General features: G+C 36.5%; 1 protein-coding gene across 2 annotated transcripts in view; it reads right to left on the reverse strand.

Annotated features, from left to right (window-relative positions):
* Positions 1-709: 709 nt before the first annotated feature.
* The window catches only part of GTF3C3 (general transcription factor IIIC subunit 3), a 41,488-nt gene continuing 15,488 nt past the window's right edge, over positions 710-26,709 (reverse strand). The window contains exons 7-18 of one of the 2 annotated variants that reach the window (XM_042949553.1): positions 25,618-25,765; positions 24,997-25,069; positions 20,058-20,161; positions 18,555-18,726; positions 16,645-16,847; positions 15,966-16,067; positions 14,756-14,891; positions 12,136-12,373; positions 11,338-11,528; positions 9,400-9,524; positions 5,827-5,979; positions 710-3,980 (exon numbers count right to left, since the gene is read on the reverse strand). In XM_042949553.1, coding sequence (XP_042805487.1) covers positions 3,858-3,980; positions 5,827-5,979; positions 9,400-9,524; positions 11,338-11,528; positions 12,136-12,373; positions 14,756-14,891; positions 15,966-16,067; positions 16,645-16,847; positions 18,555-18,726; positions 20,058-20,161; positions 24,997-25,069; positions 25,618-25,765 — 1,768 coding nt within the window. In that variant the 3' untranslated portion in view covers positions 710-3,857. The remainder of the gene's footprint in view (positions 3,981-5,826; positions 5,980-9,399; positions 9,525-11,337; positions 11,529-12,135; positions 12,374-14,755; positions 14,892-15,965; positions 16,068-16,644; positions 16,848-18,554; positions 18,727-20,057; positions 20,162-24,996; positions 25,070-25,617; positions 25,766-26,709) is intronic. The other variant, XM_042949554.1, reaches the window with a different exon arrangement.

A 26,709-nucleotide genomic window follows, 5' to 3' on the forward strand; every position in this document is an offset into this window, starting at 1 on the left:
TTTTTTTTTTTTAACGCTGGCATGCTTTTTTGTTTTTCTTTTTTTAATGTTTATTTTGAGAGAGAGAAAGAGCAGAGGAGGGGCACGTAGGGAGAATCCCAAGCAGGCTCCACACTGTCAACACAGAACCCAACCCGGAGTTCGAACTCACCAATCTTGAGATCGTGACCTGAGCCAAAATCTGAGTCAGACGCTTCACTGCCTGAGCCACCCAGGCACCTCCTGCCTGCTTCAACAGACTTTCAACTGCTTCATCTGTTTTTAGTCCCACCTCAGCTGCCTTTGGAGATACCGAATGTATCTCTTATGCATGAGCCTCTCTGAGCTTGAATCAGCTTGCTTCTGGCTGCATACTGCCACCACCTGTGGGCACTTAGCTTTCATTCTTCCCTGGTTTATTTAGTTGCTAATTGCCCCTTTGCTTTTTAGCTTCTAAAAACTTTTTTTTTTTTTTTTAATACTTAAGTAAACCCTACACCCAACATGGAGCTCGAACTCACGAACCCAAGATCAAGAGTCACACGATCTCCTGACTGAGCCAGTCACGTGCCCCAACTTCTAAAATTGTTTTGTCATTTGCCTGTTTTTGGGTTTTGGGCAGTTTTTTGGTCTTGAAACTTCTGGGTAGCTCTGTAAACAGGGATGTGGTTAGTTGACTGCCTTCCATTAGCAGTATAGCAGTATAGCAGTATAGCAGTATAGTATTAGCAACTATAAACTATGCCTTAGCTTCTGAGCAAGTCTGGAATACAAGGGCCTGGCCATGCCTGCCATCATGGGACTCCTCCAGTAGGTAGTCTTTGGTCCATTGCAGATCAATAAGTCACATTTCTCCATTCAACCCACAAGCATAGCCCAAGAGACGTCCTCAAAAACTCTGCTGAAATCCAGATACATTCAAACTGTAGTAGTCCTCTGGGCTACCAAGTCCCCTTCCAAGGAGACAGAGTAGGTCTCCTAAGGAATAGAACTTCTATGTGCACTTGAGTCAGCTAGAATCATGTCAGGAACATCATACTTATGTGGTTCCCAGGATCCACCTTTTCCCCACTTCAAATATTGTTTATTTATCATTTCCTTCTTTAAAAGGCCTCAAAATTATAATTTTCAGTTTCATAACCTAACAGCAACTGGATTTGGGACTATGGACTTGGAAATGAAACATTTATAGGTCTCTCTTATCACAGCCTCAGATTTACCGCTTCTTTTCCATACTTTTCTACCTCATCCTGTTTGAGTATTGTGCTTTTATAGTGTTAACTACCCCAAGCACAGAAATTGAACAATTCTATGGCCTTACTGTTGACTTTACACCACCAGACCATAGACACATTCCTACTGTTCTTGCCTAAAGTTTTTAAAAGCCTCTTTATTGTGGATTAGACTTCATGACACTACTTATAACTCTGGGACATTGTCTCTGGTTGCTATATGCCCTTCCTTCTTGTGAAAATAGCTAGAACACATGAATGCTCAATGAAAACAAAGAAGGAATGATAGCTTATCAGGACTATTTTTGGTGCAAATAACAGAACTCCAGCTAGTATAAAGTGGAATTATACAACTGGATATATTTATAGAAAGAACCCAAGGGTTGGAACACAATTTCAGAAAGCATGGGAATGGAAAACTGGAAAATCTCTAGGAACACACAGCATTCTCTCCATCTCTCATCTCTGCTTCTCTTAATGCATAGGCTCTATTTTTCTTTCTCAACATAAGGGTTTAACTGCTGGTTGGCTCACAGGGAAAGCAGAAAATGTCCTCATAGCTTTCATGTTCCAACCCTACAGCAAGACTTCATCTCAATTCTAAAATTCCCAGAGAAGGAGCGAGGAAACTCGATTGGCCCAACTTGGTATAGGAGCAGACTCCCAGCTGAATCAACAGTGACCAGTAGAAAACAATCTCATTGTATTAAAGTGGCTGTCAGAATTCCAAGGCTGGAATGAGGATGGTAGATAAGAAAGTGAGTATCAGCTTTTAAAAAGACCCCCAAAGATGTTTACTACAGGGCTTTTAATAAGCTGAAGTCCTGGAGGATAGAAAATATAACTGCCATTCTCCTTTTTTTTTCTAAAATAAATTTATGCTCAATTTTTATGTTGTAAATCTGAAGTGGAATTGTGTTCCCATGAAGGAATGTCTCTGAGCAAGGAGCTTGCTAGTGATCTTCAACATGCTACTTAATTTCTCATCTATAAGATGGAGATGATAATAGTAAGACCAACCATAACACCTACCTTGCAGGTGATTCTCTGAGAGGACCAGAGATCATGTATCTAGAGTATCCAGCACTGTACTTGGCACAGAGTAGCATAGTAAACACTCAGCAATGGTAGCTATGATTTTAAATGCTAAACAAATTCATGCAATATCAACTTTTTTTTAGAAGACTGCTAGAGAGATTTATTATTTCCTCCAAGGCTGTTCAGGAGATCAACTGGAGTCACAGCCAGTTGAGTTTAATTCAAGAGAAAAACTCAGAACACAGAATACTCAATTCCCTAAGATTCCAAGATGCAAATCTAATTTATACTCTATCAGTTAACTTCATCATTACCTGCAAATGGCATGAAATAAAATATATAAGCATGTAAAACAATTATAAAAATACAATTTATTTAAATTATATACACATTTAAATACACACACACACACAGAATACATGATACATTCACTTATTATATACAAATTTTGCTTTTCAACTACTTTGTAGTGGTAAGAATTCCTAAAAAGCCCTCATACTATTTCTTTGATCCTAAGTCTCATACGTGTTTCCCTCTCACAATTAGAATACGTCATATAATCCAAACACACACTTATTACAGCATTTTTTCCCCTAAAAAGAAACTCTCAAAAACTGTTAGTAAACCAAAAGTATATCTTAAAACTATTGTTATCTTAGATTCAAGAACATAACGTATTTAAGTAAAAAATTTTCATCTATTTTTTTAACTTTATCACAGCAATACTTTACTCCATACATAGAATTCTCTAATCTTCCTACATTCCTAGTGATCTTGAAATGCAAATTAGGTCATATTATTAAATGTGGTCCTCTCTATTCTACATTTTTTTTTTTGTCAGAAAGCCACCAACAGATGTAATGCATTCTTTAATTTGTCTTGGAACAGGATGTTCTGAATTATGCCCAGCAATCTATACAACTAAGACACATGGAGGTGAAAAGTAAAAGATTAACTCAATTATGTGTCTTCCTACTATACAACCATTTCAAATAATTTTCTTAGGAGCTAAGTCAATTACATAATTGTGCTGATATGAGAAAGAGTCCCAACTTGTCTTTCCTTCAATAACATCCTTTTCTATGTACCTGATAAACTGCCCATGCAATAGTAACAGGGCACTAAGAAATGGAAAGGTCAATGATAATGTAGGTAGAAATGTAGCAAACATTTCTTTCAAATGAATATATTGCTCAAGTTCTCTATTTAGAGAACTGTATTGAGAGGTCACATCTGTCTTACTATATTCCAAGGTACACAGGTGTTTAATACATAGTAATGAATGCACAGATGAATAAATGGTATGAGTAAAAAATGAGCACTTTTAGCTCAAAGCTGGCTTAAAGGCTAACATTCTCCATTTCACCTTTGGGGACAATTTTACTAAAAATAATGCTAAAAGAAAATGATAGAACAATGTACAAACTCTTGGAATGATACTTTTGCATATCTATCAAAAGATCATTATCACATATTAAAAATTAAATACAATGATAATTCTCAAACTGTCATTTCTATTTCAGGTTAATACTAAGTTAATACTTAGCCCTTAGACAGAAAATATTGGTCCACACACAGCACCAATGCTTCTTTCTCAGCTGAGGTACTTTATATACAGCAATAGGTATACAAAAGCTTTTGAGCCATTCCAATATTCCCACTGCTCTGATAAATTAGAGACAAGTTGTAGGCAATATCTCTTCGTAAGTCTAACTGGTCAACTTCTATACCCTAGGAGGAAAAATACATGAATGAATTATATACTGTTATAAACAGTTATATATACTGTTTCATTAAGTAGAAGTATTCAAAAAGCTTAACATTCATGATACTAAAAAAAAAGTATACAACTAGGCATATATACCTTGGTTCTAAATTTTTATTAGGTAATACTGATTCAGTTAATCACTGTAACAACTATAGAATTAAATTATTTTAAATGTCTAACCAATAAGTTAAAGAAATAGTCTCATCCACAAGCCACAGCAGAATAAAATTCCAAATGAATTAAGCATTTAAGAATAAACAAATGAAACCATAAAAGAAAAAAATATATAGTGGAATAATAATATAATCTTGGGTAGGAAAGGCCCTTCTAAGTACAATGGCAAAAGTAGAAACTATAAAGGAAAAAATATGATTTCATTAAAAAATGTAAAACTTATGCATCTAAAAAAGAAATCATAACACAAATGACCAGATGGGAAATACCTGTACTACATAATAGAAAGCCATATAAAGAATAAGTCTAGGAAGGCATACAGCAAATTAATAATAATAATTACCCTAGGGGTGTTATTACCTTTTTTTCTACTTAATAGCAAAGCAATGAACTCAATGAAGTAGGTTAGATCTATACTAATCTTCCCCAATACAAAGTTTTGGAGTCAACTGTAAAAATATCTGCAACAATTAAAAATGATACCTATAAAGCTTAAGGAGCAATACTTAAAGGCATTTATGAAATAAAAAATACAAAAGTGTATGCATTTCATCAGCATAACTATAAAAGTATGTATTTATTTGTTTAATGACTAACAATGGACAAGGGTAATAGAAAACAGTTATGAGGGCATGTGAGGATTATGAATGCAACTTAAAAATGTTAGCAACTAGGGGTGCCTGGGTGGTGCAGTCAGCTAAGTGTCAGACTTCGGCTCAGGTCATGATCTCACAGTTCGTGGGCTCAGGCCCCGCGTTGGGCTCTGTGCCGACAGCTTGGAGCCTGAAGCCTGCTTCAGATTCTGTGTCTCACTCACTCTCTGCCCCTCCCCCACTCGCACTCTGTGTCTCTTTCTCTCAAAAATAAATTCTTCAGAAATTAAAATAAGAATTAGACTTTAAACACAGATTGTCATAGTATTGGCAACACTTTACCCTATACAGTATCTTAAAATTAAATTCATACTGGCCTTTCATCTTTATAAAGAAATATGTTAGTTACACTTGAACTTTGAAATGAACAATGGCTATATTACTCAATATTCAGGCTTTCTGTCTCCCAGCTCATACCGATAACCACAGAGGCTACCTTAGGGTAACTGAAATGGTCACCACAAGTCATATGTGTCCACATGGTTGCTGATCAGGTCATAAGGTAAGAATGCCAAAGATCTACTTGTTGCTAAATAAACACATTCAATATGGACAAAATGCATTCTTTTTTTTTCTTTTTTAATGTTTATTTGAGAGTGAGCATGTGCATGCATGAGCAGGGGAGGGGCAGAGAGAGAGGGAGAGAGAGAGGGAGAGGGGGGGGGGGGGGGGGGGGGGGGGAGAGAGAGAGAGAGAGAGAGAGAGAGAGAGAGAGAGAGAGAGAGAGAATACCAAGCAGTCTCCACACTGTCAATGCAAAGCCCAACACAGGGCTTGATCTCACGACCACGAGATCATGACCCGAGCCAAAATCAAGAGTCGGACGCTTAGCCAACTGAGCTACCCAGGTGCCCCTGGAAAAAATCCATTCTAGTATGTAATTTATTTCACTATCTGGACCACAACATAAGCTAACTGCACTTCTCTCTAGATGAAATGAAATGAAATGACTCCTCAGTTTTTAAAGCAAATCATACAATACCTCTACCACAAGTGGAGGGAGATCCAAGGCCTTCTGATAATAGTGGATTGCAAGATGAATCAGCCCCAGCTGGTGAAGGCCACGGCCCAAATTGTAGAATGATTCCTGGCAAGGCCCACGTATGCTGAGGTATCGATTAAGAAAGGAAAAGCCCTACCCAAAAGAAAAAGATAATTCATTATTATTCTCATTTGACTGGTATATATTTGAACAACTATATGTGCCAGGTATATTCTGTACAGAATACAAGTATTTAAAAAAGGGCGCCTGGATGGCTTAGTCAGTTAAGTGTCCAACTCTTGATTTCAGCTCAGGTCATGATCCCTGGGTCATGAGACCAAGTCCTATGTAGGGCTCTGTACTGGGCATAGAACCTGCTTGCTTCTCTCTCTCCCTCTCCCACTGCCCCTCCCGCTTGTACTCTCTCTAAAAGAGACACAATCTCATCCTGAAAGAACATATGTCTGTGGCATAGTGCTATATCACAATTTAGTCTAGAGCTCTTCCGAAGATATAAAGGAAAGATTTATTTTTTTTAAGGACAAAAATATTTACAGAAAACAAAGTCCAATGTTAAAACTGTCAAAGATCCATAATCTTTAAGAACACAGGATTGTTTTTAAGGTTCCAAGTTGGCTTTTGTGACATTAGAGGCCAATAAACTTTTTCTTTTTTTGGGGGGGGAGGGTGAGAGAGCACGCATGCATGAGTGGGGGAGGGGCACAGAGAGAGAGAGGGAGAGAGAGAGAATCCCAAGCAGGCTCTGCACCATCACTGCAAGATCATGACCTGAGCTGAAGTCAGATGTTTAACCAACTGAGCCACCCAGGTGCCCTGAGGCCAATAAACTTCTTGATTCAAGATGTCTAAAAGCTTGAGCAAAATATAAAATCTAAGCTCTTAAAATGGTAATTTTAGAAAGGTTTCTTCTCAGGGACAAACTCACTTAAGTATACCTAAACTTTCTGGGTCAATGGTACCTTTTTTGTAAGTTACCTCTCAGGACCTTAATAACCTCTTAACCCAAAAAACTTGATTATTCTTCCCCTGAAAGCTTCTGACTCAAAGACTTTATGGAAAAAACATCAGAACACAGATAGAATACTGCAGGCTCCACGTGTGTCACGGTGTCCAAAAAGCACCTGCTTCATCTCTTACTGTATTCATTTTCCCCTTTAATGCATCTTCAAGTTACCAGCTGCAGAAAGTTACCGACTGCAAAAGTGCAAGTGTCCTATGTTAAGTAATTAAATAAATATAATCTCCAGCTGTGAGTATAGACTATAAAATGCAACTATTTCCTGGGTGATCTGCTTTCTGATAAATGGTCACAAATTTTTCTCAATAAAAAACAATAAAAATTAATGAATTCTTTAGAATTAATGCATTTTAGGAATAAAAATAATTATGTTCACTAAACTCATACTTTCTGCATAATAAAATAACCCATATTTATAGGTGACTACAACTTCTACTCCACTGAAAATCATGGTTCTGTTAAGTAAAGCAGACAAACTATTAGTCTCAGAGAAATAGCAAATCTTCCTATTTTAAGATGACAAATTTAAAGATAAAAATTTGAGAAAGAATAATAAGCCCAGATGAATTACTGCAACCCAAATAAACTTGTAGGTCTTCTGATACAGTAACAGGATTTGAATTACCTGCTGCATTTTAAGAAATTTTTAACAAACTTAGGAGACCACTGAAACACTATTCAAATATTTAGTGATTTAAAAGCTAGGTAATAGAGACAGCCACTTTATCTTTTAGGGGATAAGAGTTTTGACAAAAAATTTAATGGAATAGAAGTAAAAGAGTCCTTTTTACATTAACTGTGTTACTTTCAAACATTTTTGTCACATTATTCACTAAAGTGTCCAAGTAATATACACTGTACATAAAATATTAAATACGGGCAGAATTATAAGATTTACTTTCACAGTATAAGAAGAAGGTAGGAAAGATAGTAAAACATATGAAATTAGTTTGTTTTTAACTACTCCAAAGGAAAATTAATTATGATCATGTAGCATAAGGAAATAGATTCACAAGAAATTAAAACAATTTAAGAATCACGGTATTTACAATGAAACTTGTTTTTAGAAACTTTTTTTAATGGAAAATGTTTAACATACACAAAAGTAGACAGATTAGGACAACAAACCCCCATATACCCATCACTTCTTGTTTTATCTCAATCTCCAACCAATTAAACACTGCTGTTTAAATATACCAGTGATTTGAAAGTTAGCTTCTAAATTACTGTGCAGTACATAAATTTTTTCCCTATCAGGCAAAAACTACATACTTTATTTTTTTTATTTACTTATTTAGAGACAGAAAGAGAGCATAAGTGGGAGAGAAGGGCAGAGTAAGAGAAACAATCTTAAACAGGCTCCATACTCAGCATGGAGCCTGATGTGGGGCTCGATCTCACAACCCTGGGATCATGACCTGAGCTGAAATAAGAGTCAGACACTCAACCAACTGAGCCCAGGCACCCCTATTTTAACTATTTAGTAATGAGTCAATCCATAAAAATTTCCTATTAATGTTTACCAGAATATAAGCGTCATGAGGGTAAGGAATTCTGCCTGTATACTCATTCACTACTATATCCCCACTCCTAGCACAGTGGGTGCTCATTATATATTTAATTTATAAACAATCCTACATTACCTAAAACAGCAAAAGTATCCATTAAGAGAGAAAAAAACTTAGAGCAAGAGGTGGATAAATATCACAATTGTTTTTTGGTTTTGGTTTTACTTTTTATTATGAAAAATTTCAAACATACAAAAGTAAAGAGAACATTATAATGAATCCCAACACCTAGCTTTAACAATTATCATCATTTGAATTTAGGCTTTCTTTTAACCATTTTACTTTAAAAACCAAACCCACATGAAAAATTCCTTTACTAAATCCTGCTATTCCATTCAAGTCAACATTTTTTTCCTTCCATAACTACTTAAAAAACATGTCTTTACATGAGTCAAACATATAAAAACAACACAAAAGTACTAAAGATACAGTGGTAAACAAGACAGACAGAATCCCTGATCTCTTGGAGTTTACATTCTTATTAGAGAAGACAAACTATATAAAAAAGTAAACAAGAAAATAAAAAGACTACAACCATGAAAACTTTAAAAGAGCAATTTGTTGGTGGTGATGTAAAGAAACAGTCAACACAGTCACATATTCATACATTACTAGATATATATATTATGTATTTTTAAAACTGATTTACAATAAATCAGTCATCAGGACCTAGAAGACTGGAGGTCTTAGGGGCTCCAAAGTCTTAAGGAAGCCTCCAGACTCTTCTGTGTCCTCTTTGTGATCTGGCTGTGTACCCTTTCTACATGGCTACCTAAGTCTTAGCCAGGAGCACCACCACTAGATGTTGAGTCCATGCTGAGTGCTAAACAGAGGGATAGGTGTTGGAACTCCCAACATGTATGTATACTAAGCAGGTATTCCTTCTAAAGCAGGACAACAAAAGCATTAAGTATATTCATTTTTAAAGAACATAAAACCAAGTAATGAGAAATCTAAATGAATTACCTGCACAGTAAGAGCATGTCTCCTTAATACATACTTCTGAGAGGCCATGTGAATAAACGTTAGGCCTATACAGAGGCTATAGAGAGGTTCATGGGGATGGGTGCGAAAGGCTTGCACATATTGTCCTGAAAAAAGAACAGTGGTATCAGATGGGTGTGACAAGAGCATAGTTCCCTATTTCTTCACTTATTCAAATATACTTTATTGCTAAATAGTACTGATTTTTAACATATGCAAGGTGTACATTTTAAAATATCAATCAGATGCACATTAATTTGAATTTTAAAACAATGTACAAAATATAACAAAATTAGGAGGATTTACCTATAAATATATCCTGATCACCCAGATTAAATATGAGCAACTAAAACCTTCTTTTAGGCACAGCTAGACATTTCCATGTAGAGTAATACTTCCAAAATAATTTATCAATTGTGATCGTAACTCTATTTTAAGATCTTAAATCTATTTTAAAAGAAACAAGGGAATGTGTCTTTGGTGAATTCTTTTGGTATAAATGCAAATGTGATAGATCATGGAGATGAAAAAAAGAAAAATAGCTCTGTTTTGTTTTTTAGGATTATGGATGTTGTTTCCCAAATGGAGCACTACTTCGTTTTTCCTGAGAAAAACATGTTTTCCTTGTTTCCATGTATTTACATATGTAACTGCTTCATGTCAAAAGTTTATCCATATGAGACAGGGGAATTTAAGCAAAATTTTTATTTTTTTGATAAGCAAATTTTTTTATAAAGGGATGATCAATAATTTATCATACATAGGTAAAAACTTCTGTTCTTTCCAGCTCTGTGCCAGAAGACATGGCACCACAGAATCTCTTTAGCAGCACAGATGGTAGACTGCCATTTGCACTTTCTATTTTTACCTTCTGCAAAAGGTCCTAAATATAGGAAAATAATATAAATCTGTTTTATATTTTCTTACCATTAAGCAAACAATTCCAAAACACACACACCAGAGCTAAGTTTCAACATCTGATGTTCAAGGTTACTGGCAAGTGAGTTGGGCAACACTAGCTCTTAGGCAGCAAGAGATACATGCCTCATTTTAAATTTAAACATTTGGCCAGGTATTTTTCTAATTTGCTTCTGATTCCCTATTATAGAAAATTTCAAGTGATTAATTTTCCCTGAGTTTAATTAGAATTAGCAAGCACAATGTAAATAAATCTTGGTATAAAGACTTGTCTCCTTAAGGAACAAACTATCAGCAAATCTTAAATCCATTTTTGTACTATAGCAAATTAAAATCAGGTAGCAATCCACACACACACACACACACACACACACACACACACACACACACACACACATATATTTTTTTTTTTTTAGACAGAGACTGCATGAACCGGGGAGAGGGGCAGAGGGAGAGAGAGAGAAAGTCTCAAGCAGGCTTCACGCTCCACACAAAGCCTGACACAGAGTTCAATCCCATGACCTTGGGATAATGACCTGAGCAGAAATCAAGAGTCAGATGCTCAATCGACTGAGGCACCCAGGCACCCTGCAAAGTATCCATAATTAATGAAAATTATTTAGAAAACAAACAAGTCTACGCAGGAGGATTATTGACCTTTAGAATGAATTATAAAACTTCAGCCTTTTGAACCAAAGCTTTGTAAAAAAAATAAATACTAATATTCATTATTATCATTACTGCCAACACTTACAGCTACTTACTGTATGTGCCAGGCATTTTTTTTAATGCTTTACATTAACTCATTTAATTTTCACAATAATTTGTAAGGCAGGTCCAATTATTCCCTCCATTTCAGAGATAAACAAACTGAAGCACTGGGAGGTAGAATAACTTGCCATGAGGGAGCTGCTATTTAAACACAGGTAGTTTTCTGCTCCAGGCCCGGCTGTTAACCATCATACCATCCACACTTGACAAAGTCACATACAGGACACTTACCAAGCGCGTGCTTAAAACTACCAGATACAAATGCATTGTGTCCATTTAAGACACACAGGGCATGATTATCTGGGTTTTTCAGCATTAGGCGAAGACAGAAGCGATGATGTCGTACCTCTTGGGAGTGCATGGTAACCTGATTGAAAATGTTCCAGAGCTGAGGTTTATTGACATTTTCCATTACCATCACCCTAAAATTGCAGACAGAGAGGGAGGGTAAAAAATAATGTAAAAAGAAAAACCTCTGATTCTAAGAATGAAATACTTCATTCAGCGCAGCAACATTTTCCTACAATGAAAAGCAGACTATGTCAACATATTTAAGCATAAACACTCACACAGTGATTTTTCCCAGAAGATGCTACTTAAGTTAGTATTTCTACATCTTGTTTGTTCTTTTTAACAAAACTTTTAAACCAAAAAAAAAGAATCAAGTAGTTTAAGTTTCACCCATTCTCCCCCAGCCCACTACAGCTCCAGTACAATGAACAGTGAGTAACAGCTAATAAGTGTGTGCCAGACATTGTTAAAAGGCCATATCTATAATAATTCACTTAACTCTCACAATAATCCTACAAGGAGGTAATATTATAATATCCATTTTATATATGGGGAGACTGATGTACAAGAGGTTAAATATATGAGAGGGCATGCCTCTGAGAATCATCAATGATTTGAATTTACCTGTAAGCCACAAGAGAGTTAAAACAATTTATTAATTCTTGAGTATGAGAGACTAAATCAAAGTAAATACACATCCTCTTTCAAAGAATCTAAAATAAGTTATTGGAAAATTACCTGATATAGTTGTATGCCTTTCTGAAATTTTTGTCCAGTATTGCAGCAGACAGACCAAAGTATTCTAATTCTTTGCGTTTTTGCCTGTCATCATAAAATGAATAATATTCCAGTGAAGAATCCACAAGTAACTCAGCCTCTTGAAATCGGGATAGGTCGCATAAGGAGTATATGGCCTTCAACAGAAGGTTCCACCAGTCATCTTTTGTCAAGACACTTGTGAGTACAGCAAATATTGCTAAAATGATACCAGTGAAAATCAGTTAGGACACTGTATTTTCAGAAATAACAATATTAGAAAAATCCCTATGATCAATTTTAAGGCTAAATTTAATACCCACATTCCTATGGGCCTGAATTCTTGCCAACACTCTTTAGACAATGATGAAGTGGATAGTTTTCTGTTTACACTACTTCAACACCAGCCCTCTGCTCTGCCTAACAATCCACAACCCCAGGTAATTCTTACTTCTGGTTTGTCCTCTACAAAGTCCAGCTATGTCATCTGTATCTGTCAGTGCTAGCTAGGATATATGGTCCTCCAGAGCAGAACAAGTAAGTGAGTATTCCATGACTGAAGTCAGATACAGGATTCTGCACATACAAGGAATTCAAAAGTTTGCTTAGCAAAGGACTTCAAGATTTAGATTGTTCTTGATCTTTTTATAATCTTAATATTTTCTCTGCCTCAAAATTTCTTTTCCTTCAAAATCTTGTCTTGTCTGTTAGAACGTCCTTTTTTATAAATTTATAACTCGAGAAATATCAAAAGCCATAAAAATTTTTTAGTCTTTGACCCAGTAATTCTCCTGAGAATATATCCTATACAAATAGTCAAAAATATGGATAAATGCATAGTATTATTTATAAAAGAAAATTATCAGAAACAACCATATATCAAAAAATAAGGGAATAATTAAATTATGGGATTGCTATCCAATGGAGTATTAAATATTCCTTAATGATAATAGCTATAAAGAGACCAGCATGAGAAAACATATGTGAGAAAATGTTGAGTGAAAAAATCAGAGTACAGGCATGCCTGGGTAGCTCCGTCAGTTAAGCATCTGACTCTTGATTTCAGCTCACAGTTTGAGTTCAAACCCGCACTGGGCTCCGTGCTGACAGCGCAGAGACTGCTTGGAATTCTCTCTTTCCCTCTCTCTCTGCCTCTCCCTCACTTGTGCTCTCTCCCTCACTCAAGCTTTCTCCAAAAAAATAAATAAACTTAAAAAAAAAAAAAAGTACAAAGATGCATGTAACATAAAGAGACCTTGTTCATCCTATCCTGGTACACAAATGTAACATGATCCCTACCATGATGAAATTAACAAAAAAACCCCTTTATGAACCTAAGAAAAACCCACAATGGACCTGAAATGAGAAAATACTGAAAGAGAAAACTTGACAGAATCACATATAGAGAAAAATATAAGAAAATATAGTCTTAAACACATGAAGCAGAGTCTGCCTTTGAGATGGGCCCAGAACCATGAGCTGTAGAGATAGGCTTCTGAGGCATTTATATCTAGATTATGAGCAGCTGATCCTCATTCCTTTCCTGACTCTCCTCCCCTGCAAAACCTACTTATGTTAGGTCCTCATAATGTGCTTACAGAGATTCAGCTCTTCTGGATTTTAAAACCCTTTTCCATTGCACACTGCACACATTGACAGACTGATACCTCCAGTTTAGACTCTTTTCAAGTTTCTCTTTTCAACCTCACCCAAACATACTTGAGGCATACTTGAGGCATTACTAAATATAAGACGCCTTTTAAAATCAAATTACTCGAGACTACGTCAAAGCAATTTATTTTAGAGTTTCTACGACTATTGCTACATTTATCAAAAATGAATTTAACAGAGAATGAAATACATGTAATTGAAGTGACTAGACAAATATAGTAATTTATATTGCCATCTAATCTTCACAAATTTCTTAAAATAACATATTTTCTTCTTAAAAGGTCAAAAGTTCTGTTTAGTTTTTTCATAGGGAGATCCAAGCAGATGATTTCCTTCTAATTTTTAAAAAGTAAAGTATTTACATGTAGCCTTCCTTTTCTTCTTTTAACATCAAATGAGTTTATTATACTTGAAGGATCTGGATTAGAAATTTCATTTTATTTAAAAACGGTGTATTTTCTTTTTTTTCTATGAGAGAGAGAGAGAGCAGAGGAGAGGGGCAGAGGGAGAGAGGGAGAGGGGGAGGGAGGGAGACGGAGAGAGAGAGAGAGAGAGGGAGAGAGAGAGAGAGAGGGAGAGAGAGAGAGAGATTGAGAGAGAGAGAGAGAGATTGAGAGAGAGAGAGAGAGATTGAGAGAGAGAGAGAGAGATTGAGAGAGAGAGAGAGAGATTGAGAGAGAGAGAGAGAGAGAGAGAGAGAGAGAATCTTAAGTAGGATCTATGCTGAGCGGGGAGCCGGACGTGGGGCTCCATCCCACAATGCTAAATCATGACGTGAGCCAAAATTAAGAGTCAGATACTCAACTGACTGAGCCACCCAGGTGCCCCAGAAAAGGGTATATTTTCAATTAAGTTACTATCAGGTATTATTTCATGAATATTTTTTGAATTCAGTCACATTTTATGCAATAAAGCAAATGAAAGTAATTACCTTTTGCATCACAATTTGCGGTCTCTTGGTCACTGTTGTCTGATATTTTGTCTCTTGACACTTTTATAAGGTAGAGATGCCTCTCTCCAGATTTGGAGCTAGATATCAAACAAACTTGAGCTCTATTCATTGCTACCTGAATTTAAAATAACAATTTGAGATTTTTTTAGTCATATACCTTTTTTTAATATTTTATTTTTAAGTAATCTCCATACCCAACATGGGGCTCAAACTCACAACCACAAGATAAAGAGTCTTGTGCCCCTCCAAATGAGCCCGTCAGGCACTCCAGTCATATAATTTTTTAAAGAAAATCTATGGGTCACAAGTACCACAGGTATACCTGAAATCTTCTTTAGTAGGGAAAAAAAAAGGCCAAATTACTGTGTATTTAAACACCTAAAAGAGAACAGACTTATTTTTTTTCTTCCCAAGGGAATTTAGATCACACTGCTTACCTTAGCAGGGAAAAAGAAGGCAATTCACATTAACTCATAACATATGTACATGCACACATAACCACTTCCCTGAAAAAAAGCTAGACTTGGAAATGATGTCACACATGGAAAACATTTTTGCAAAGTGAACAATTTTGGCACGTGGTACTGTCTACAAAGCCAGTAACTGATCACACTATGGTTCTCACTTTTCTGAGTTTGTACTAGCAAAGACTTTATTTCACTTACTCTACCTACAGTCAAGTTTACACTTTCATGTAGAACTTTCAGTTACAGTCAACCCTTGAACAATACAGGTTTGAACTGCACAGGTTCACTTATACATGGGTTTTTATAGTACAGTACTATAAATGTATTTTCTCTTCCTTATAATTTTCTTAACAACATTTTCTTTTCTCTAGCTTCCTTTAAGAATACAGTATACAATACCTTTAACACACAAAATATGTGTTAATCACCTGTTCATGTTATCAGTAAGGCTTCCAGTCAACAGTCGGCTAGTAGTAGTTATGTTTTGGGGAAGTTAAAAGTTATATGCGAATTTCAACTGTGTTAGGGTTGATGGTCCTAACTCCCATGTTGTTGAAAGGTCATACATACCAGTAACCTCTAAGTCTTTTGTCTATATCTGACTTTCATTTTCAAAAGTTTGAGAGTAGAACAGTTATAAAATAGCTGTAATCTATGTTTCAATCAAATTCTAAACATTTAAACAGTCAACAGCACTAACATAAGGAAAGACCATTACCCACCTTTAAAAGCATGGCTAACATGGTAAGTAAGGTATCCACATAACCATACGTTTTGCCTTGGGAAAACAATAGAGTAGAACGATGAAGCAATAACTTCAGTTCCTAAATAAATAAGCACATGATAATGAATGTGACAAGATTCCTTTGCTGTAAGTTGTTTTGTCTGCATGGAAGAGTTTTTTTTTTTTTTATTTTTTTTTTTTTTTATTTTTACATTTATTTATTTTTGAGAGACAGAGACAGAACACAAGTGGGGGGAGGGACAGAGAGAGAGAAGGAGACACAGAATCTGAAGCAGGCTCCAGGCTCCGAGCTGTCAGCACAGACCCTGACATGGGGCTCAAACTCACAAACTGTGAGATCATGACCTGAGCCGAAGTCAGACACTTAACCAACTGAACCACCCAGGCGCCCCAGAAGAGTTTTGTTTTAGAAACCAAACCTTAACAACATTTGCTTTATGATCTTTCACAACTTAAGATCCAACATTTTAGACACATAACTTACAGAGTTTAACAAGAGGCTGAAACTTAAATTCAAAATTACTTTTCAAAAACGGTGAGTTTAATACACTAAAATAAATCTTTTGGATACAAACCGTATACACATCCTTAACGGAGGAAAAAGTTCAAAAACACAATCCACCAAGGAAAACTTCCTTTCACATGACATGGCCTACCTGCTGTGCAGCATTTGCATCCTGTGCTAAAGTATCTGGGTCATACATTGGTTCCAGAGCTTCCAGAGCTTTCTCAGGACGGCCCAGCTGCTGCTGAAGGGTGGAAAGTGAAATTCTTGCATCCAAATGAAGGGGGGCCAGATCAACCACTTTGCCATAGCTTTCCGCAGCGCGTTCCATATAGCCTAAGGCCTTTAAACATTCTAAGATGATGTTAAAATAAAGCATAATAAATATGATCTACAGATTTGTAAGCTTGCCAAAATTATTTTTCCACTTTAAAGAAATATTAAATATTTCTTATATTAAATATAAAATTAATATAAAATATAATATTAAATATAAAATATTCCACTTTAAAGAATTATAACAAAAATGAAATGTCTGCAGATTTCTAATACTTTAAAACAGCCATTCCTTCTAATCTCCATCTACTGATTGATCCATCTATTGATTTCTCTAACTAAATCCAAACTGCTACAAGGATGTAATCAGCACATACATACACTTTGAGGTTCTGCTTTATTTACTTATTAGCATTATACTTTCAACATTTCCCACATCTTCCTTAGCATTTTGAATGGTTATAACATTCAACTATTTATTTAACCATATTATCTGATATTTAGGTTATTTCTGAATTTATACTCTAATACATAGCAATGCAGTAAACATTTTCATGTATATAAGCCATGTCTAAAAATTGGCAAACCTATTTAACCCACAGAGGTGTTTTGTTAGGCCACAGTGCTGTTAAAAACAATACATGGCCTCCATTTTTTAAATTTCGGATTTTTATGAACTCTAAGTTACCGGATTCTTTTGACAAATCTGAATTGGCAACACTCTCCTGTTCCCACATGGCACATCAGCCTATGCTGAGAAACAGCAGCATCCTCTGGAGAGGGCTCTCCAGTTCTCCCCCAAGCCCTGCGCCTCTTCACTTGCCCACTTCACTCATTTTCGTTATTTGCCAGGCTCCTGAGTTTTGTGATACCCAATATAAACTACCTCCCCTCATCTCACTCAATTATTTCCTCGGGGTAAGTTCTCAGAAGGGAAGTTACTGGGCTCTATTCCTCAAACTTTATGCCAATCAGTCATTAAATCCTACCAGTTGAACTCTCCAGCGACAACACTAATCTAGGCCTTTTCCATCTCATTCCCTTTTCATTACAATTACCTCCTAAAATGGTTCTTTCGCTTTCAATTGCTTTCTCAAATCTAAAATTTCTCAACTCTCTCCCGAGTATCATCTTTAGGTTAAACTTTGATAGTAAGCAATAAAAACTCCATCTCCCTGCTCATGTCTTTTAAATTCAAATATCACAAATAATGTTTTTATGATGGTTATTACATTTGTATTCATGTTCACTCATCCAAACAGTAAAGAGTTATCTTTAAGTGCTCTTAGCAATTTCATATTGTGATAGGTCTCAAAATAACCCAAATTGTCAATCAATGCTTCTCTAGTTATAGAAAACTTCTATACTTCTATTACTAGAAGTCAGAGCCTATGGTTAAGACAGGTAAATGACTTGTATAAAGTATTTTTACCAGGGACATGGTTAGTCTTACTTCATTCCAGTAGCATTAAGTAAATCTTTCTTCCAAAGCATTAATGTGGGGGAAATCATATAGTGGCATACCATGACAATTTAAAATACTAACATTCATAGGGTTGCAGAATCACTATGTTGTACACCTAAAACTAATGTAACACTGTGTGTCAACTATACGCAAAAAACAAGCAAACAAAAGAAACTGATATTCAAAAAACTGCCCTGAAACTAGAAATACTTTCACTTTTACCAAGACATTAATATTTTAAATAATTATTACCATTTTGGAAAGTAAGTTCTTGCCTGTTTATATGATTAAAACTTCTCCCTCCCACAAAGAAGTATTACCTGCATGCCGAAGCCAAACTACTGCGAGGTTGTATCTTTCAGAGCAGACTAATGCACTAAGGAGGGGAAGTGCAGAATTATATTCACCAACATCCAGAAAAGCTTCAGCAACATCTAGATAGAGGTCTCCCATATCTTCAGGATTCTGTTCCACTAGTGTTGTCAAGAGAGGCTAGACCCCAAAATAAAAGTCTGAAGTCAAACAATCATTACAAATATGGACATGTAGGTATATTTCTCTTTTCACATGTCTATCAGTTATTTGAAGCAAGCCGAAAAGGAGCAAGGTTTAATGAAAACAGCTTTAAATAACCATTTTTCTATTCATTTCTGAATCTCTATTTCTCTATTAGAAAGAACTCATACTACCATCACTCATTCAACATACTACTTTTAAAGTATTTTTTTTTAATGTTTATTTATTTTTGAGAGAGATCAAGCATAAGTGGGAAAGGGGCAGAGAGAGAGGGGGACAGAGGATCCGAAGCAGGCTCTGCATTGACAGCGGAGAGCCCAACGTGGGGTTTGAATTCACAAACTGTGAGATCATGACTTGAGCTGAAGTCAGATGCTCAACCGACTGAGCCACACATTACTTTTGAAGGGCTGGTGTAAGCAGACATGGCAGGAGCTAAGATAACACTGACTTGCTGTGCTCTTTCTGTGCTAAGACAAACATACCCAAGCTTCAGGGCCTCTGTGTTTGCTGATATTTCTGTCATTATTCAAAGGTCACCTTTTCAGAGAGGGCTTTCCTGACCACCCTCCTACTCCCAATATTCTCTGTTCTTCACTGTTTGATTTTTTCCAGAGTATGTACCACCAACTAACATCCTATATTTTGCATATTTATTTTGTTATCCATTTACTCCCATTAGAATAAAAGATCCATGAGGGCAGGGTTTGTGTATTATATTCAATACCTTATCCTAAGGTCTGCAAAGCAGATGCCCAATAAATTTTTTTATTCAACGAAATACTCCAAAGCTGGCAAAAGGGAAGAACTTTCAGAATTTACCAACTGTCTAAAAAGCCCAATCTCAAATTCTGATCTCTGGATTGTTCTCATTTAAAAAGGAAAACAAGGGGCACCTGGGTGGCTCAGTTGGCTAAGCATCCAACTCTTGGTTTTGGCTCAGGTCATGATTTCACAGTTCGTGGGTCCGAGCCCCCCACTGGGCTCTACAATGACGTTGCAGAGACTGCTTAGGATTGTCTCTCTCCCTTATCTCTTTCTGCCCCTCCTGAGCTCACATGCGCACTCTCTCCTTCTCTCTCAAAATAAATAAATAAACTTAAAAAAAGAAAAGAAAAGAGAAACAAATCATTACAAGCCCAGTTCAGCTTTTGTAAGATATTCACACACAAATAATTTGATGCTTATGGTGACTTCCTGGGTTACTGAAAAATGTGAAATCTAGGGTAAACTTAAAATTACTTGTCATCTAAAGAAAATGTGATTTTATCTGAAGTATCTCAAGTGCAGATCTTAATGTTACTTACATTAAGTGGTTCAAGAATGTTGAGATGTACAAGGCAGACCATCAACTTCACTGTGATATCTATTGGCACACCATCAGGTATAGTGCAGGTAACATTTTCACCAGCTATGGATTAGAAAGACAGGCAAAAAGCAGTTCCTATATGCAAGCTTAGAATGTAGGGCAAATGAAGCAAGCTCTGTATCTTCTACATAAGATCTCATTTACTTCATTCAGAGCAAATGATTCTGTAGTCAATTCTAAGTTGGACCAACTCTTATTACTAGGTTTTTATATTCTCTTCAGTCTGTCCTTTGGTAGCAATTATCCTTCCAATTCTTTTCCTAATACTTTATCCACTTATCTGAAACCTACAGAAACTCCCACACCTATCAAATCTACAGAGAAAAAAAAAGAGAAAGACAAAAATGACCAACAAGAATATATACACTCTTTCTTTTTTGAATTCAAAAGTCTCTTTTCAGTCTTTATGATAAAGAGGCTAAGAAAGGAATAAATTAAATGTTGTGTTATTTTCTAAAACTTCATTAAGGTAAAACAGTTAAAAAAATTTTAACGTTTATTCATTTTTGAGCAGGGGAAGGGCAGAAAGAGGGGGAGACAGAGACTCTGAAGCAGGCTCCAGGCTCTGAGCTGTCAGCACAGACAGAGCCTGATGTGGGGCTCAAACCTACAAACTGCGAGATCATGACCTGAGCCAAAGTCGGACACTCAACCAACTGAGCCACCCAGGTGCCCCAAGGTAAAACAATTTTTAAAGCCCTGAGAAATCAGTCAAAGGAATTTTTATCCACATTTAAAATATTTTGTATTTTGTAAAGTCTAGTAAGTTCCAAGTAAGTTTCCATTTCAGAAAAAAAAAAACAACACTGAAGCATAGAGAAACATCAGAGATTGATCTTAAGTGATAGAATAAAACCTACAATTATATTAAAATGAAATAACTCATGTTTTATAGAATTTGCCATATAAATTATAGAATTCCCTAAAATTATGAAGTCATGGAAGGATTTAGACAAGTTTAATTGATAGATTATTTTTATCTCTAAGCTCCAATATAATAACTGTTACAGGAAACCAACTTAAGACATTTATTTTCCTCAAACAGAGTCCTAAAATTTAAATTTACCTAGACCATAAGCTCCATGAGGATAAGGACTAATCTGACTCACAACTATATCCACAGCCTATTTCTTCTGTAGACAGTGGCTATGGCATACCTATTAAAGATATAGTGTGTACAGATGTGTAAATCAAAAATTTGATTTCAAGAATAATCACAAAGTAAAACTCAATGTTATGTTGAAAATAAGACACATGCCTGAAATCATATAACTCAGGAAGGTTGAAAACAAAATGGCAAACCAAAGATACAATAGGCAAATGAAAACAAAAAGAAAGCAGGGGTTACAATCTCATCAGACAAAGTAGAATTTGGATGAACTATATTTTAATAGAAATAAGAGGGTCACTTTATAATGCTATAGGACAGGGGTGCCTGGGTGGCTCAGTCAGTTGAGCATCTGACTTCAGCTCTGGTCATGATCTCATGGTTCATGAGTTCGAGCCCCGCGTTGGGCTGTGTGTTGACAGCTTGGAGCCTGGAGCCTGTTTCAGATTCTGTGTCTGTCTCTCTCTCTCTCTGCCCATCCCCACTTGCGTGCGCTCTCTCTCTCTCTCAAAATAAACAAATATTATAATGCTATAGGACAGTGCCACTCAAAGGGAAGTCTGAAGCCTGTAGTGGTCCACAAGCGGTTACCAGTTCTATCAGGTAAGTACAGAGATTGAGAATAATTATTTAGACACTTTAGTGGCAATTTGACAATGCTAAAGAAGGCAGTAGATATTATTTACAGCCCCTACGGTTTAAATAATAGTTTATCAACTAACATATAGCAGCGGTATCTTTTTATTTATTTATTTATTTTGAGGGAGAGAGAGAGAGAGAGAGAGAGTGTGTGCATGAGTAGGGGAGGAGCAGAGAGAGAGGGAGAAAGAAAATCCCAAGCAGGCTCCGTGCTAAGAGCAGTATCTTTTAAACCTCATTTTATTGTGAACCTCAATGGAAATGCTTATTAATCCACCAATAAATGTTCTCATTTTCAAAAATGCATATGAAAAACAAATTTTGCTTACATTGAAAGTGTTTTAATGTCCTAGTTGTCTGGATTATCTCTTTCTTTAAAGTTATTTTATCAACTCTAAGATGCCCGATTTCAGATACACCATTATTTTATATACTAAGAGAGACAAACACCACTACTTTAACTGTGACATGTTGTTGATTTATGTTAAGATGTTTCCTGAATTCAGATATGTTAAATCATTAAGAAAGGAAGGGAGGGAGGGAGGGAGGGAGGGAGGGAGGGAGGAAGGAAGGAAGGAAGGAGGAATGGCCAATGAAACTCAGCAAAATATATTAAACAAAATGACTAACAAACATATCTACAATTAAAAGTTGAACATAATTCTATTTTTCCTTAACATTTTTTTTTAAATTTTTTTTAATGTTTATTTATTTTTGAGACAGAGAGAGACAGAGCATGAATGGGGGAGGGGCAGAGAGAGAGGGAGACACAGAATCGGAAGCAGGCTCCAGGCTCTGAGCCATCAGCCCAGAGCCTGACGTGGGGCTCGAACTCACGAACCGTGAGATCGTGACCTGAGCTGAAGTCGGACGCTCAACCGACTGAGCCACCCAGGCGCCCCTTTCCTTAATATTTTCAAAACAATAGCAGTATATTTCAACATGAATTAATTTTTTAGAAGAAAGATCTCAAACAGCAAGTACAGAGGCACCTGGGTGGCTCAGTCAGTTGAGCATCTGACTCTTGATTTTGGCTCAGGTTATGATCTCTCGGTTCATGGGCTCGAGCCCCGTGTTGAGCTCTGTACAGATAGCACGGAGCCTTGGAATTCTTTCTCCCTCTCTCTTTCTGCCCCTCCGCCACTCATGCCTTCTCTCAAAATAAATAAACTTAAAAAAAAAGAAAAATTATGGCTGCAAAACAACTTAACTGAGACTCAACTCTAGTTTAGGCCAGGTCCAAGAAAACTATCAAAATTGACAGAGTCCTTCAGAGACCCTAATGCATGCTCTCATGGTATTATAATTCCTACTCTTTACTACTCATTCACTACTCATTCATTATCCAGGATCCTCAACCAAAGCACCTTATCTAATCCTGTCCATACCAAGTAGTGCTCCCACACCCTGGGACCTCAGTCTGATATGTACCTCCTCTTGGGTGTTCGCTTAAATTATACTTCTAGAAACATCCTCTGATCTTAGTATATTGCTTTTCTCTATTTTCCCATAATGTCAGGTTTACTAAAGAGATGATCACACTGTTCCTATTAAAATTAAATTGTATAGGGGCGCCTGGGTGGCGCAGTCGGTTAAGCGTCCGACTTCAGCCAGGTCACGATCTCACGGTCCGTGAGTTCGAGCCCCGCGTCAGGCTCTGGGCTGATGGCTCGGAGCCTGGAGCCTGTTTCCGATTCTGTGTCTCCCTCTCTCTCTGCCCCTCCCCCGTTCATGCTCTGTCTCTCTCTGTCCCAAAAATAAATTAAAAAAAAAAAAAAAAACAAAACGTTGAAAAAAAAAAATAAAATTAAATTGTATACATTTCATTTGAATCCCACTCCCCCATGTCCTTAAGGGCAGGAAATATACTCATCCTCTGTATATTCCCCACACACCCAGCATAGAATCTTTTTTTTTTTTTTTTTAATTTTTTTTTCCCAACGTTTTTTATTTATTTTTGGGACAGAGAGAGACAGAGCATGAACGGGGGAGGGGCAGAGAGAGAGGGAGACACAGAATCGGAAACAGGCTCCAGGCTCCGAGCCGTCAGCCCAGAGCCTGACGCGGGGCTCGAACTCACGGACCGCGAGATCGTGACCTGGCTGAAGTCGGACGCTTAACCGACTGCGCCACCCAGGCGCCCCCCAGCATAGAATCTTATAAGAAACTCTTATTGAACTGGGCTCTTCATTCCCCAAAAACTTTTCACTTCAATATTTATCTTTCCCATGTCTTATTGGTGCCTTGTTCTCTATGAATTAGCACACAAATTGACTGTAAAAATGAATTACTACTTTACATTAGGATAGATCCTTTAAAAAAAAAAAGGCTTTTGTTTTTGAATAATTATGCCTTAACCCAAAGGATTATATAATGATGGAATTTTTAGGCTTCATGACTGCCAGGGAGAGAAGTATTTTGAAGCAGGCAGTACTCAGGTAACAAGTGTCTTCCCACTTCCCCACCACCACCAAAAGCCTCATGGGGTAGAGGTGGAAGGTACTACATAGGAATTTCCTCACAAGAAAAGGGACATCTATTTTGCCCAGAGTTCAATTTTATTACAACCTCAGACAGGGTCTTGCATGCTAATATTTGCACAGAACAGGTTAATGGGTGTGATACAAAGGAAAAAGCTGAAAGGGATACTGCAAGCCATACTTCAGGTATGACTTTCTAGCCAGATCCCTAACTACATATTTTAAGCTTTCAAAGATAGTAATCATATCAGTTTCTACTTTTTATGTGAATGCTTAAGTTTGAAGTAGATTTTTTTCAAGGAGAGTATTTTAAGTCCTTCCTAAAAATTAAACTGCTTTATATCCAAATGTTTTTGATAGCTGTTCAGTAATCCATTCTTTGTTCACGTATCACTAAAAAGACCTGGATCAATGAGAAATGCCATGTTCAAATGGATGTACTGAGAAGTAAAAAGGGACCGAAAACAATTTTTTAAAAAGATGTCTTGTGAGTAAATATCCATAAGAAAAAGATATGAAATCTCTATAAAGAAAAAAATGCTTCTGGGACAACTTGTTACGAGAACATTTAACTATCAATTTCTAAATGCCACATTATAAAAAAGAGAGGATTATGTATACTATCCACTCTATGCAGAAGGAACTACAACCTTTATTCTCTTCTGAAGTGCCTTCTTCTGTAGTTTTTTTTTCCAGCACAATTCCAGAAAAATCTGTTATTACCTAAAAGAATGGAAGAAAAAAAGGAAATGATATAATAGATACATATGAAAAACCTTTTCACAATGCAAAGATTTGTACAGTTAATTCAAATAATATATAGTTCATCCTAAATGAACTATAAAAAGCATCAACAAATCTCTTTAAAATAAGGAACCACTGTGATATATTAACGTTTTTATATCATATTAACTAAATGTTTAACAGAAGATACATAATTCCCCTATATCAAACCAAACTACTGTTCCCAACAGCTTAGGAACGGAATCACAGCAATTGGTCTGGCTGCTCAGTCCTGCTACCCTGAAGTACAGACTATCTGGCACCTGTGATAATGGCGAGAGCTTTTATCATATAACTATACTTTACCTTTCATATGGAATTACTATAGAATCTAGAAATCTGTTTCCATATAGACTTTAAAAATATAACTTAGTATATAAATAATTTAATTTTTTATAACTCAAGTGAGGAATTGTCAATTTGTAAGAATTTCTAAAATGCAGAAATGTGTCCTAAATCTAAGAGAGAAACACATTACATGTTCCTACCTCCAAAGCTCTGTCATACTGTTTGTTAGAAATATATAGTTCAGCTGCTACATTAACATCTTCCATGGAAACAAGACCCTGATGTTTTGAAAAAGCTTCTTCAATTATGTTAATAGCTGAAGTAACATCATTGGCTTCATAGTAACTCCTGAAAAAATAAATGACAAAATGGATGAATACTTATTTAATTCAGATTATAAAACTCACATCCTTGCTCAGACCATCCATTACCTATGATTTCCATTTTATTAAAATCAGAGAGGAGAAAAAACTTTTCCTTAAAATCATAATCATAGCTGATCCAGAGAAAAATGGGCAATGCCCATTTGACAATGCCATCATGTCAAGCCCCTCACTCTACAAAAGCTACCTCATACCATTCCAGCTCATCCTCCCTATCACCCAATTCCAACAACTGTTCCACCTCAGTGGGGTCTACAAAGCATCGATCTACCTGTTTCACTGTCCTGCAGCCTCTTGTCTTCACTTTCCTCCTTCTCCATAGACCAACATTGTAATTACTCCCTTGTGCATCTCCTTACTTCTCCTGTCCTTCTGTCCCTTCTGATAAAGTCATGTGATAAAATCCCAACCCTTGTTAATCCAAATATGCCTACACTTCACAACCACCTGTCAAGCTGACCATGCTGACTGGACTCACTCTAAATTAATGATCACTAGCCTCAAGTGGGCCCATGGTGCTGTCAGCAGTCTTTCTACAGTTACCTTGTCCAGTACTTTTCAAACCTGAATGTGCATACAAAGCAACTGGGCATCTTGTAAAAAGGCATATTCTGATTCAGTAGAGCTGGGGCAGGACTGAGATTCTAATTTATGACAGGCTCCTAGGTGATACAAATGCTGCAGCAAGGCCCCAAAGACCTAGACAACCGCTTCTCATCTCTCCCTTCAAACCTCCAAAACTCTCTGATCCTGTCAGCTGATGACCTTGCTTCTTAGTTTGCAGAGAACCAGATCATGACATCCCACACACTCCCAATACATCTTCCTACTTACACACACCCATGGCCATATATTCCACATTCTCCACCTATAAGGCAAACCCCCAACTAGATCCCATTCTCTCCAACC

Source organism: Panthera leo, chromosome C1 (assembly GCF_018350215.1).
Source record: "Panthera leo isolate Ple1 chromosome C1, P.leo_Ple1_pat1.1, whole genome shotgun sequence".
Classification (NCBI taxonomy): Eukaryota; Metazoa; Chordata; class Mammalia; order Carnivora; family Felidae; genus Panthera; species Panthera leo.